The sequence below is a fragment of the Coregonus lavaretus genome, assembly GCF_964263955.1.
Source record: "Coregonus lavaretus genome assembly, contig: HAP1_SCAFFOLD_7559, whole genome shotgun sequence".
NCBI classification, from domain to species: domain Eukaryota; kingdom Metazoa; phylum Chordata; class Actinopteri; order Salmoniformes; family Salmonidae; genus Coregonus; species Coregonus lavaretus.
The window spans coordinates 6876-21594 of NW_028157699.1; the positions used below are offsets into that span (position 1 = coordinate 6876).

General features: G+C 45.6%; 1 protein-coding gene across 1 annotated transcript; it reads right to left on the bottom strand.

The window, feature by feature from the left end:
* Positions 1-406: 406 nt before the first annotated feature.
* LOC311125050 (fibroblast growth factor 14-like) lies at positions 407-12286 on the bottom strand (the record flags this gene model as incomplete). Its single annotated transcript, XM_084199129.1, has 4 exons — positions 12181-12286; positions 11577-11680; positions 644-842; positions 407-561 (listed from the first exon to the last, which is right to left on the bottom strand). The coding sequence occupies exons 1-4, from the start codon at positions 12230-12232 to the stop codon at positions 407-409; spliced, it is 510 nt and encodes a 169-aa protein (XP_084055255.1). The 5' UTR covers positions 12233-12286.
* Positions 12287-14719: the final 2433 nt, after the last annotated feature.

The window sequence follows — 14719 nt, forward strand, 5'->3', positions numbered from 1 at the left end:
GTAGGGCATTCCGCTGTCCAAGTTTGTTAGTTTATCTAGCTGATAAAATCAGCCAATCCCCCTCCTCCTCCTCCCCCTCCTCCTCCTCCTCCCCCTCCTCCTCCTCCTCCTCCCCTTCCTCCTCCTCCTCCTCTTCCTCCTCCTCCTCACCACCTTCCAATTCCTTCTCCCCTCCTCTTCTCCCGTTCTCCTCCCCTCCCCCATCCCCAAAATGGAGTGGTCCATATCCTCATCTCGAACACCACTGCACCGAATCGGCCAAAAAGAGAAAGAGAGAGAGAGAAAGAGCGAGAGAAAGAGAGAGGAGGTGGGACTTAGCCCATAATTGACCAATCAAGGTGAGAGTTTGTGTGCAGTGGGCAGAGTCTCATGTCTCTGTCGTGCGTGAGGAGAGGAGGGGATGGGGTTATGTCGCAGTCTCCTTCGGGTCGGGTTTGTTGACTGGCTTGCCCCCGTTCATGGCCACTGGTTCGCTGGTTGTGCTTTTGCTGGACGGGACTCCGGCGACTTTAGGCAACGTCTCTCTGACGTCGTGCAACGACGGCTCCTTGTACATCGCAACTACAGAGAAGAGGAGAGATCAGAGTGTTAGAGCGTGTGAGTGTGTGTGTGTGAGTGTGTGTGTGTGTGACAACACCCTTACCTTCTATAGGTTTGGGCAGGAAGTGAGCGGCGGGTTTTGTCTTTTTCACGCGGTTGCCCTTCATGGGCTGTCCCTCCTTGTTCAGGCCCAAGAACCAGGCCCTCCCAGACTCATTCTGTCTGTACAGCATCGACGAGTAGATCACATAGTAGTTCTCAAACACCGACTCCTTAAACTTACACTCTGCTGTAAACAGCTCCTACAGGAGACACACACACACACACACACACGCACACACGCACGCACAAACGCACAAGCACGCAGGCACACACACGCAGGCTCACACACACACACACACACACACACACACACACACACACACACACACACACACACACACACACACACACACACACACACACACACACACACACACACAGCATCAGTATCAAACAGACAACAATGGACAAATTGCTACCACTTAATATTCCATTAGATGCCAGCCAAACGTCCATCCAACAATTTTATAAGAGTTTCAATCAACTGTTTCCATGACGTTTATCTACCTTCCATTGGCGACGATTCACCAACAGTCAACCTGCTAAATGACTTGCCTGACGACTGATCCTGAACTTAATTCTACTGCTCTATCGATCGCTACATACATTCAGCCTGAAACTGCCATCCTAGAAGGTGTTTGTGCTCACTTCAAAATGAGGGGAGTTGTACAAAACAAATTCATCAGCGATTGGATCGTCTCTAACCTATCAGAGTATCAAAGCCAATGACGTGATTCATGGTTCGTGATGGCCCAACCCATTGGTTTCTGGGACCAATCAGAACGGTTAGAATGTGTTTGCATTCTACAAGACATCAGGGAGGAAAGCAAATCCAGACTGATTGTGGAGAAGAAATGCTAGTGTGCGTGGTGTTTGGCGAAGTGGATGGGCAGTCAGTCTGCTAAATGACTGATTTGTACTGTAATTAACCATCCCTAGCTTCCAGAGCCTCAGAGAGACAGACAGACAGGGAAAACATTGAAATTCCGATCAGGTGTGCTTGTCAGTCACCACCACAAGAAAAGAGACACTCGCTCACCTGTGTGGGCCTTTGTTCCCAGTTACCATGGAAACGATGGAACGGAGAAGATGGGAGGAGAAGAGGAGGAGGAAGAGGGTAGGGCAGTAGTTTGATGTGATGGCTAGGTGTAATTGATGTGTGTGGTTGGCAACGTATTTCCATTTCCCATTGCTCTTTTTGTGGTTCTCATTATGGTTCACTGTACTTTTCCCCTGTGTCATTCACCTCTGTCCAATTAACACATTCAGGCTGTGTCTCAATAGTCTAAAGTGGCTTCCTCTACTTGTCTTCTCTCCACTCTTTCATCTGCTCTGATGTGAAATAATTGGACAGGTGTCCACCATGTTGCTTTCACTTATCCTGTGATTTCAAATCATTTAGGATTTAATGGCCCAATGCAGACGTTTTTTAAAATCTCAACATCAAATAATTTCAGGGTAACAAATAAATACCTTACTGGGATTGTTTCAATTAAAATAGTCCCCCCCCCCCAAAAAAAATTGCTTCTTAGCAAAGAGCGATTTCTCTAGCAAGAATTTTGCTAGGACTGTCTAGGAGTGGTTTGAGTGTGGAGGAGAAAACTGAAAACTAGCTGTTATTGGCAGAGAGATTTGGAACCCTCTTTCTTATTGGTCTATTAACTAATTGTCACCAGGCAGGCCAAAACTCCATCCCACCAAAACATACATTTTCTAACAGCTCTTTCACTAAAAGGAATTATCATAATTTTCACAATTTCACAGTATTATTCCAACCTCCTAGTGTGGAAATATATATAAAACACAGGAAAATCACGTTTTTGACTGCACTGGGCCGTTAAGGTGAGGTTACAAGGAGAGGAAGCCATTTTAGACTATTGAGATGGACCTGCATACTGAACAAAGTTATAAAACACAGGCTGTTAGAGAGAGAAGAGGCAGTGTAGATTAAAGGAGAGAAAGAAACAGGGGAAGGAAAGGAGGATGTAGGAGAGAAGAGAGAGATAAATCACCAAGGGAGGAGGATGTCTCCTGGGGGGAAGCATACAAACAGTCTTGTATAACTAACCTTGTGGGGACACACAATTCAGTCCCATTCAAAATCCTATTTTCCCTAACCCCTAAACCTAACCTTAACCTTAACCCTAACCTTAACCGCAAAACCTAACTCTAGCTCCTAACCCTAACCCTAAAACTAACCCTAGCTCCTAACCCTAAACCTAATTCTAACCCTAACACTAATTCTAACTTTAACCCTAAACCCCCTAGAAATAACATTTGACTTTGTGGGGACTAACACAATGTCCCCAGTTGGTGAACATTTTGATTGTTTACTATTCTTGTGGGGAGTATAGTTAAACATGTCCACACACACACACACACACACACACACACACACACACACACACACACACACACACACACGCACACACAGTTTGCTACAGCAGGAAAATAATCCTGCATCAACAGGAAATGTGAATTATTATGTGGATTATAATTAATGGACATTTTTGTAGGGGTTGATACATTTTCCGTAAGGGAAAATCAAGTCTGACATTTCAAAGTGGAAATTACAAACTTCAGAAGCCTTTTAAAACCTCAAATATACTCCACGTTTTAAATGTCCTGCATTGCAGGAAAGTTCTCCTGCAACAGGGTGATCAAATGAAGATCCTACATCTGTACACACACACATGCTGGACCTTAGTATTTCATAATATTAGAAACTGACTTAGGGCCAGTTTCATGCTGTGCTCTATACGGCTGAGGTTAGACCAGGGGTTAGAAGGGTGCAGAGAGTGATCCAGTATTAATCCCACACATCCAGCTGGTCTTATTGTGTGTATGTATGTGTGTGGTGTGGTGTGTGTTTGTGTCGTGTGGTGTGTGTGTGTGTGTGTGTGTGTCATGTGGTGAGTTTGTGTGTGTGTGCATGAGTGTGTGTGTGTCTGTTTATGCCTCCGACACTGCTCATTATCACACTGCTAATTACCCAGGGGAATTGTGGATAAACAAGTAAGTCAAAGAAAGGAAAGAGGGAGAGAGGAGGAGGAGGACTGGAGAATGACAGAATAAAGAACGACAGAATAAACACTGTGTGAAGGAGGAGGGAAACTTAGAGACCTCTTTAGATGGAGTGTTTTAGTCTTAAAAGGGCAATCTGTAGTTCCATTTTTGGCAAAAAGTATTTTTGTATTAATTTTCTTTTCGAAAGGATTTTTCCCGTTGTGGTTTAAACCAAAAAAGCCATATGATACTCTGAGAAAAATGGCGGATGAATGGTGTTCAGTTCTACAGATGCCTGTATCTCTTCAGCTGCCATATACAGTGCCTTCGGAAAGTATTCAGACCCCTTGACTTTTTCCACATTTAGTTACTTTACAGCCTTATTCTAAAATTGATTAAATTGTTTTTTTTTCTCTCATCAATCTACACACAATACCCCATAATGACAAAGCAAAAACAGGTTTTTAGACATTTTTTGCTAATTTATATAAAAAACTAACAAAATGAAATATCACATTTACATAAGTATTCAGACCATTTACTCAGTACTTTGTTGAAGCACCTTCGGCAGCGATTACAGCATCAAGTCTTCCTGGGTATGACGCTACAAGCTGTGGTCCTCTGTAGCTCAGCTGGTAGAGCACGGCGCTTGTAATGTCAGGGTAGTGGGTTCAAACCCTGGGACCACCCATATACAGAAATGTATGCACGCATGACTGTAAGTCGCTTTGGATAAAAGCGTCTGCTAAATGGCTTATTATTATTATAAGCTTGGTACACCTGTATTTGGGGAGTTTCTCCCATTCTTCTCTGCAGATCCTCTCAAGCTCTATCAGGTTGGAAGGGGAGCGTTGCTGCACAGCTATTTTCAGGTCTCTCCAGAGATGTTCGATTGGGTTCAAGTCCGGGCTCTGGCTGGGCCACTCAAGAACATTCAGAGACTTGTCCCGAAGCCACTCCTGCGTTGTCTTGGCTGTGTGCTTAGGGTCGTTGTCCTGTTAGAAGGTGAACCTTCGCCCCAGTCTGAGGTGCTGAGCGCTCTGGAGCAGGTTATTATCAAGGATCTCTCTGTACTTTGCTCCGTTCATCTTTGCCCTGATCCTGACTAGTCTCCCAGTCCCTGCCACTGAAAAACATCCCCACAGCATGATGCTGCTACCACCATGCTTCACCGTAGGGATGGTGCCAGGTTTCCTCCAGACGTGACGCTTGGCATTCAGGCCAAAGAGTTCAATCTTGTTCTCTTCAGAGCAGAAAATCTTGTTTCTCATGGTCTGAGAGTCTTTAGGTGCCTTTTGGTAAACTCCAAGCAGGCTGTCATGTGCCTTTTACTAAGGAGTGGCTTCTGTCTGGCCACTCTACCATAAAGGCCTGATTGGTGGAGTGCTGCAGAGATGGTTGTCCTTCTGGAAGGTTCTCCCATCTCCACAGAGGAATTCTAGAGCTCCGTCAGAGTGACCATCGGGTTCTTGGTCACCTCCCTGACCAAGGCCCTTCTCCCCGGATTGCTCAGTTTGGCCGGGCGGCCAGCTCTAGGAAGAGTCTTGGTGGTTCCAAACTTCTTCTGTTTAAGTATGGTGGAGGCCACTGTGTTCTTGGGGACCTTCAATACTGCAGAAATGTTTTGGTACCCTTCCCCAGATCTGTGCCTCGACACAATCCTGTCTCGGAGCTCTACGGACAATTCCTTCGACCTCAAGGCCTCCTGTAGCTCAGTTGGTAGAGCATGGCGCTTGCAACGCCAGGGTTGTGGGTTCGATTCCCACCGGGGGCCAGTATTTAAAAAAAAATTATGCACTCACTAACTGTAAGTCGCTCTGGATAAGAGCGTCTGCTAAATGACTAAAATGTTTTTGCTCTGACATGCACTGTCAACTGTGGGACCTTATATAGACAGGTGTGTGCCTTTCCAAATAATGTCCAATCAATTGAATTTACCACAGGTGGACTCCAACCAAGTTGTAGAAACATCTCAAGGATGATCAATGGAAACAGGATGCACCTGAGCTCAATTTCGAGTCTCATAGCAAAGGGACTGAATACTTATGTAAATAAGGTATTTCTTCTTTTTTTTAATATAAATTTGCAAAAATTTCTACAACCTGTTTTCGCTTTGTCATATTGGGGTATTGTGTGTAGATTGCAAAAAAAAATAATATATTAATCAAATTTAGAATAAGGCTGTAACGTAACAAAATGTGGAAAAGGTCAAGGGGTCTGAATACTTTCCGAAGGCACTGTACTGTTAACATGAAGCGGTATAGAGTAGCATCCTTGCTGTTGTGTGTCCTGTCTGGTTGTCCTTTAGTGAGGATGACACCATGCTCTTCCTTTCAACTCCACAAACCTTTCATCTAGTCATCCTGTCCTGTCTCTGCATCCAAGCACGTACACACGCATGTGCACACACACACACACACACACACACACACACACACACACACAAGGTCTCTGTCAGAAAACAGATGCTATGGTATAGAGAAGAAGAAGAAAAGAGAGAGAGAGAGAAAGAGAGAGAGAGAGAAAGAGAGAGAGAGAGAGAGAGAGAAAGACAACAAAAGAGAGAGATATGCAGTTGAAGTCGGAAGTTTACATACACCTTAGCCAAATACATTTAAACTCAGTTTTTCACAACTCCTGACATTTAATCCTAGTAAAAATTCCCTGTCTTAGGTCAGTTAGGATCACCACTTTATTTTAAGAATGTGAAATGTCAGAATAATAGTAGAGAGAATGATTTATTTCAGCTTTTATTTCTTTCATCACATTCCCAGTGGGTCAGAAGTTTACATACACTCAATTAGTATTTGGTCAGAGCTGGTGTAACGGAGTCAGGTTTGTAGGCCTTCTTGCTCCCACACGCCTTTTCAGTTCTGCCCACAAATGTTCTATTGGATTGAGGTCAGGTCTTTGTGATGGCCACTCCAATACCTTGACTTTGTTGTCCTTAAGCCATTTTCCCACAACTTTGGAAGTATGCTTGGGGTCATTGTCCATTTGGAAGACCCATGTGCGACCAAGCTTTAACTTCCTGACTGATGTCTTGAGATGTTGCTTCAATATATCCACATAATTTTCCTTCCCAATGATGCCATCTATTTTGTGAAGTGCACCAGTCCCTCCTGCAGCAAAGCACCCCCACAGCATGATGCAGCCACCCCGTGCTTCACGGTTGGGATGGTGTTCTTTGGCTTGCAAGCAACCCCCCTTTTCCTCCAAACATAACGATGGTCATTATGGCCAAACAGTTCTATTTTTGTTTCATCAGACCAGAGGACATTTCTCTAAAAGGTACGATCTTTGTCCCCATGTGCAGTTGCAAACCGTAGTCTGTCTTTTTTATGGTGGTTTTGGAGCATTGGCTTCTTCCTTGCTGAGTGGCCTTTCAGGTTATGTTGATATAGGACTTGTTTTACTGTGGATATAGATACTTTTGTACCTGTTTCCTCCAGCATCTTCACAAGGTCCTTTGCTGTTGTTCTGGGATTGATTTGCACTTTTCGCACCAAAGTACATTCATCTCTAGGAGACAGAACTCGTCTCCTTCCTGAGCGGTATGACGGCTGCGTGGTCCCATGGTGTTTATACTTGCGTACTATTGTTTGTACAGATGAACGTGGTACCTTCACACGTTTGGAAATTGCTCCCAAGGATGAACCAGACTTGTGGAGGTCTACAATTATTTTTCTGAGGTCTTGGCTGATTTCTTTTGATTTTCCCATGATGTCAAGCAAAGAGGCACTGAGTTTGAAGGTAGGCCTTGAAATACATCCACAGGTACACCTCCAATTGATTCAAATTATGTCAATTAGCCTATCAGAAGCTTCTAAAGCCATGACATCATTTTCTGGAATTTTCCTAGCTGTTTAAAGGCACAGTCAACTTAGTGTAAACTTCTGACCCACTGGAATTGTGATACAGTGAATTATAAGTGAAATAATCTGTCTGTAAACAATTGTTGGAAAAATTACTTGTGTCCTAACCGACTGGTTGAAAAACGAGATTTAATGTATGTAAACTTCCGACTTCAACTGTACATACAGCCATACCAAGGTTTAATGTATTTATCCACCAAATAAACAAATAACTGTAATTATCCTCCAGCCAATATATGAGCTACAGTATGAGTGTGTGCATACGGGCCAGGGTAACTTCTGTCTTTGTCCCTCGAAGCCGCAACAATACGCACAAAAAGCGCATTTCTCTCAGATTTTGTGCACAAATTTGTTTACATCCCTGTTAGTGAGCATTTCCCCTTTGCCAAGATAATCCATCCACCTGACAGGTGTGGCATATCAAGAAGCTTATTAAACAGCATGATCATTACACAGGTGCACCTTGTACTGGGGACAATAAAAGGCCACTCTAAAATGTGCAGTTTTGTCACACAACACAGTGCTACAGATGTCTCAAGTTTTGAGTGAGCGTGCAATTGGCATGCTGACTGCAGGAATGTTCACAAGAGCTGAAGCCAGATAATTGAATGTTAATTTCTCTACCATAAAATAATTTGGCAGTAAGTCCAACCGGCCTCACAATCACAGACCACGTGTAACCACGCCAGCCCAGGACCTCCACATCCGGCTTCTTCACCTGTGGGATCGTCTGAGACCAGCCACCCGGACAGCTGATGAAACTGAGGAGTATTTCTTTCTGTTATAAAGCCCTTTTGTGGGGAAAAACTCATTCTGATTGGCTGGGACTGGCTCCCCAGTGGGTGGGCCTATGCCCTCCCAGGCCTACCCGTGGCTGCGCCCCTACCCAGTCATGTGAAATCCATAGATATCGGCCTAATGCATTTATTTCAATTGACTGATTTCCTTATATAAACTGTAATTCAGTTAAATCATTGAAATTGTTGCATGTTGCATTTATATTTTTGTTCAGTATATGTTCCTCTCAGATGGAACATACAGCATCTATCTCACTCACGTTTTCCTCCATAGTATTAACATATAGAGGATATGATAGTTCTCTCTCCATAATATTAACATATAGAGGATATAATAGTTCTCTCTCCATAATATTAACATATAGAGGATATGATAGTTCTCTCTCCATAATATTAACATATAGAGGATATGATAGTTCTCTCTCCATAATATTAACATATATAGGATATGATAGTTCTCTCTCCATAATATTAACATATAGAGGATATGATAGTTCTCTCTCCATAGTATTAACATATATAGGATATGATAGTTCTCTCTCCATAATATTAACATATAGAGGATATGATAGTTCTCTCTCCATAGAGGACTCTAAGACCTGATGGTGAGGGCTACAGTATATACTGTATGGTGTATTTGTTACTATAAAGGTGTAAACCAACAGGCAGGTTTCTCTCCACAGATCCAATTTACACTCCTGACATCACTTCATACTAGGAGATCAATCGACAGCTCTCTCTCCCTCTCGTAAGTGTGAGTGTGTGCAGTGTGCGAGCTCTAGTACTCAGATGTGTGTCCGTGTAACTGTGTGTGTGTGTTGTCTGTGTGTCTGCATGAGTGTCTGCATGAGTGTGTGCTTAAGTACTCGGATGTGCATGCGTGTAACTGTGTGTGTGTTGTGTGTGTGCATGAGTGTGTGCTTGAGTACTCAGATGTGTGTGTTCTTCACACTCATCAACACACACTCAGCGCTGGTTTCCTCTTGCCCAGCATCGTTGGTAATTAACACATACCAGATCATTTCACACCAGGCCATCTGTTGACTGCAGAGACAGAGACAGAGAGACGGCTGGAGAGAGATGAGTCTCTCTCTGTCTCTCTCTCTCTCAGTCTCTCTCAGTCTCTCTCTCTCTCTCTCTCTCTCTCTGTCTCTCTCTCAGTCTCTCTCTCTCTCAGTCTCTCTCTCTCTCTTTCTAACTCATTTCTTCTCTACAACCAGACAGATGTGTAGCACTATAGTTCATCTTGATCCTTCATCATCAGGGGGAGTAACACTACAACACTCTATTCTTGAGCTTACTGTAATTCTAATTTTGGGCTGCTGTCAATCGGCCATCTTGTGTTTTCGTGGTTCATCAAAGCAGCGCCTCTATAAACCATTAGTACCAGGTAGTTATCAATTGTGTTGGATTCTTTGACGTACTAGAGCAACATAACTGTTGTATTATTATAAAACATAATGATTTGGTAAATAGCAGATAATATCGGTTAAATCCCTAACAGGACTGAAAAATACAAATTCAATCCTGTTCTTATTCTGATTCATTCTGCATTGCACTAGTGGGTTTTTCCTAGTCAGTGGTGTGTGTGTGTGTGTCTCTGTGTGTGTGTGTGTGTGTGTGTGGACAGGACTTCCCCCATCAATAATTCAAAAGCAGCCCTCATCCCTCTGTCTCTAACTGAACAGAGAGCGAAACAGAACATCACATCTCTCCTCCAAAAAACGACAAAACAAGCGCCCGGCTGCTCTCCTCTCTGCAGCATAACAAGCTATTCTCCGCCTGTCACTCTCCCTTGCTCCGACACGGTGAGAAAACAAGGAAAGAAAAGAGGGATATTTCACTGGTCTGGTGTGTCAGGGTCGGGAATAATTCATATTCCTGTCAGCTTCTTCTTCCTCTCTCTCTCACTCTCTCTCTCTCTCTCCATGTCTCACTCTCACCCACTCTCTCTCACCATCTTTCTCACCACTTCACTTTCTCTCAAGGAGCCCCTCAAGTTTCCTTGGAGACAAGAAGAGAGAGAGAGGAGGGTTTGGGTGCAAACGGATGTGGGGACATTTAATGGAAAGCTTTTATTTTCTTTATCCTCTTTCTCTCTATTTCAGTCTCTCTCTGCTGGTCTTTTCCAAATAAAGCTCCTTGTTAGAACACTACCTGTCGAAGAAGAAGCAGAAGCTGATGTAATTCCATTATTATGTGATGAATAAAGAGGATGAATGATGGTCAATTCACAATGAGAAACACTAAGGGAACTGTTCTTCTGATATATCTAGTGTCACATGCCCATAAATTCATCATCAACCCCATAAAGACTTGAGAACTATTCAAGATAGGAATCTTACTGAGGAGTCATGTAACGTTGCAACCTAAAGAGAAGATGACTTCTTGTGCCCTAACTAGCTAAGTTAGCCTCGTTAACCTTTTTCAGTTCCAGAGCCTCTGGCACTCTGGTGTAACCAACAGCTGTACAATATCTTTGGTTAAGCATCCTACCTACCTAGGGTAATGACCAGAGGAGGCTGGTGGGAGGAGCTACGGGAGGACGGGCTCATTGTAATGGCTGGAATGGATTCAATGGAACGGAGTCAAACATGTAGTTTCCATGTGTTTGATACTGTTCCACTGATTCCATTACAGCCATTACAATGAGCCCGTCCTCCCGTAGCTCCTCCCACCAGCCTCCTCTGGTCATGACAGTAATTAGTATTCATGATGCATGTTCCCCTTCATGTGAACCCAGGGTGAACCATTGGTCAGACAGACAGCACTGTACACAAACTACTGTATACTGATCCATTAGATAAAACCTCACTATGGCCTCTGGGGAAAAGTCGTTCTACACGTATTCTTCCTAAAGGATTCCAGGATCTTGTTGAACTCAGTGTGTCTCCAGGACAGGTGGTTTTTGATGCTAAATATACTGCATATCAGTATGGTGACTGAGTGATATAAAGGCTGCGTTTACACAGGCAGCCCAATTCCAGTCTTTTTTTCACTAATTGGTCTTTTAACCAGTCAGATATTTTGCCCATAACTGGGCAAAAGATCAGATTTGGGCTGCCTGTGTAAACGCAGCCTTAGATAGTTGGATCAATCTGTTTTAGCAGAAATAATTACACACATACAGTTGCATATAGAAGAAAACTGAGAATTTTCATAGTAATCAACAGATTACTAAACATTCTGAAAATCAGCTCAACCAAGATGGCCGCCCGGCTGGCACACGTCATCATCAGCATTTGTCTGTACTCACTGATGAGTAGAGGTGTCCCTCCCCGTTCATGGCGATGTACAGACCCATCTTGACTGACTGGATGGCCACCACTCGAAGGCCCACTGGGATGAGGTTGAACAGAGCTGAGAGACCAATCAGCACAATAAAGAGGATTGAAAATCTTACAGATAGAATAGACATTATTGTGTGTGTATGTGTGTGTGTGAGTGTGTGTGTGTGTGTGTGTGTGTCTGTGTATGCGTACGTATGCAATAGCCTATGCATCTATATAAGATTCAGATACTCAGTCAACCATTTGTGACACACACATGACTACAATGGAATGATACAGTATATACATGTGAGCTACCATGACACTTAATTTCATGAATGGCACACGAGACGTGTATGAGACTTGACACATGCGTGTAGTAGCCGTGTGAGAAATGACATTAGTCACAGAGCCGTGTTCATCTGGACTTCTGTGTGTCACTTCTCATCTGTCTATATCAGACGTGTACTGTATGAGATCTGTGATTGGATGACTTCTGATAAAATGGCTGTCACTGGATTGACGGAGGTTGCCACTCAGTCACTCAATCTACCCCCCTCTGTGTGTGTGTGTGTGTTCGTGCGGACTCACAGGAGTTAGTGCCGTCATCTTTGGTCCCGTCCAGACATCCATCTGGGTTCATCTGCAAGTAGTATCCCTGTCTGCAGTACAACCTGGTCACTATGCCCTTGAGCTGTGGATCTAGAGAGAGAGACACGAGAGAGAGAGAGAGAGAGAGAGAGAGAGAGAGAGAGAGAGAGAGAGAGACAGAGACAGAGAGAGAGAGAGAGAGAGAGAGAGAGAGAGAGAGAGAGAGAGAGAGACAGAGACAGAGAGAGAGAGAGAGAGAGAGAGAGAGAGAGAGAGAGAGAGAGAGAGAGAGAGAGAGAGAGAGAGACAGAGACAGAGAGAGAGAGAGTTAGTGTATCATTAAAAGGTGGGCTGGCTTCAGTGTGACAGTTCTAGACTACATTATCAGGTTTATTTTATCTCCATGACAATATCAGTCTGTTTTCACAAAAAAGAGTGAGCAGACAGACCGGAGCTCAGGAGAAAAAGATCTTCATCTCAGAAATGTCTGAGAATGTCAGCATGTGTGTGCAACCCAGTCCACACACACTCACACAATCCCGAGACTTAATTATTTTCTCCCCAACTCCTTCTCACAAAACAGCCAGAGAAACATGTCAAACATAGAAAACAGAGAGAGAAAGGGTAAAAGAAGGACTTTGGAACAGAAGAGTGTTCCAGGGCTGAGGAGAAAGAGAAAATAATAAAGGAATAGAAAGAGAAGCCATGGATGAAGTGGTGAAATAGTTGGACCCAACACACACACACACCGACAGCACCATCCTGCCTCACACACACAGCACCCGCCTGTGTCTCTGTAGTAATGAAGGATTCCCCCTCTGTTGACATTAATATTCATCTGATGCTCTGCACATGTAGACCACACCCCATACACTCTCACTCTCTCCCTCTACACACACACAAACACACACTCACACTCTACACACACTTTCTTTCACACAAATAGACCACACCCTCTTCTGAGTCTCTACAGCAATGTGGGAATTGTCACACCCTGGCTCTGGGACTCTATATGTTGAGCCAGGGTGTGTATATTCTATATGTTGTATTTCTGTGTTGGCCAGAGTGGTTCCCAATCAGAGGCAACGAGTGTCAGCTGTGGCTGGTTGTCTCTGATTGGGAGCCATATTTATAGAGGCTGTTTTCCCACAATAGTTGTGGGATCTTGTGCTAGTTGGTTTGTGTTTGACCGTGGACTGTCACGTTATCGTTTTGTTGTTTTGATCGTGTATTTCACAAATAAAGAGTATGTTCGTCTGCAACGCTGCGCCTTGGTCCTCATCTCTTACCGACGATCGTGACAGAAGATCCCACCATACCAGGACCAAGCAGCGTGTCCAGGAGCAGGCGGCCTGGACATGGGAGGAAGCGCCGGGAAAGGAGCTGGAGAGGTTGGCGATGGCCCAGGTGGGCAAATCGTGGTCCTGGGAGGACATGCTCGGGGGCAAAGGGCCATGGGCTAGGATTAAGGCCCTGGCGAGAGAGGAGCAACGGCGTCAACAGGGTCGTCGTCGGACGGACGAGAGGCAACCCCAGAAATTTTTTAGGGGGGGGGGCACACGGCATGGGCGACTGGGCAGCAGGAGGCTGCCACAGGTTGTATTGGGAGATTAGGAGAGGAGGCCACCGGGTTTGGGGGGCCAGAAGGCAGGTTGGCGGAGCCTGGATGGAGAGCAGAGCCAACTCCCCGTACTCAGGCATGGCAGCATGAGACTGGTCAGGTTCCGGGGTATGCGGAGCTGCGTACTGTGCCACGAGTGGTCCGGCATAGTCCGGTACGTCCTGTGCGAGCACCCCGCATGTGTTGTGCGAAGGTGGGCATGCAGCCAGGACGGAGTGTGCCGGCTCAGCGCTCGTGGCCTCCAGTGCCTCTCCTCGGTCCCGGATATCCTGCGCCAGTGTCACGTGCTGTTATGCCAGTACGGGTACACAGCCCTGTACGTCCTGTGCTGATGCCTCACACAGAGTGTGTGAAGGTAGGCATTCAGCCAGGACGGGTTGTGGCAGCTCTTCACTCCAGGTCTCCTATCCGTCTCCACAGCCCGGCCCGGCCTGTCCCTGCTCCTCGCACCAAGCCTACGGTGTGCGTCGCCAGCCCAGTCCGGCCTGTCCCTGCTCCTCGCACCAAGCCTACGGTGTGCGTCGCCAGCCCGGTCCGGCCTGTCCCTGCTCCTCGCACCAAGCCAGGGGTGCACATCGTCAGCCCGGTCCGGCCTGTTCCTGCTCCTCGCACCAAGCCTACGGTGTGCGTCGCCAGCCCGGTCCGGCCTGTTCCTACTCCACGCACCAAGCCAGGGGTGCGCATCGTCAGCCCGGTCCGGCCCGTTCCTACTCCACACACCAAGCCAGGGGTGCGAGTCGTCAGCCCGGTCCGGCCCGTTCCGGCTCCACGCACCAAGCCAGGGGTGCGCATCGTCAGCCCGGTCCGGCCCGTTCCTACTCCACGCACCAAGCCAGGGGTGCGCATCGTCAGCCCGGTTCGGCCCGTTCCTACTCCACGCACCAAGCCAGGGGTGCGAGTCGTCAGCCCGGTCCGGCC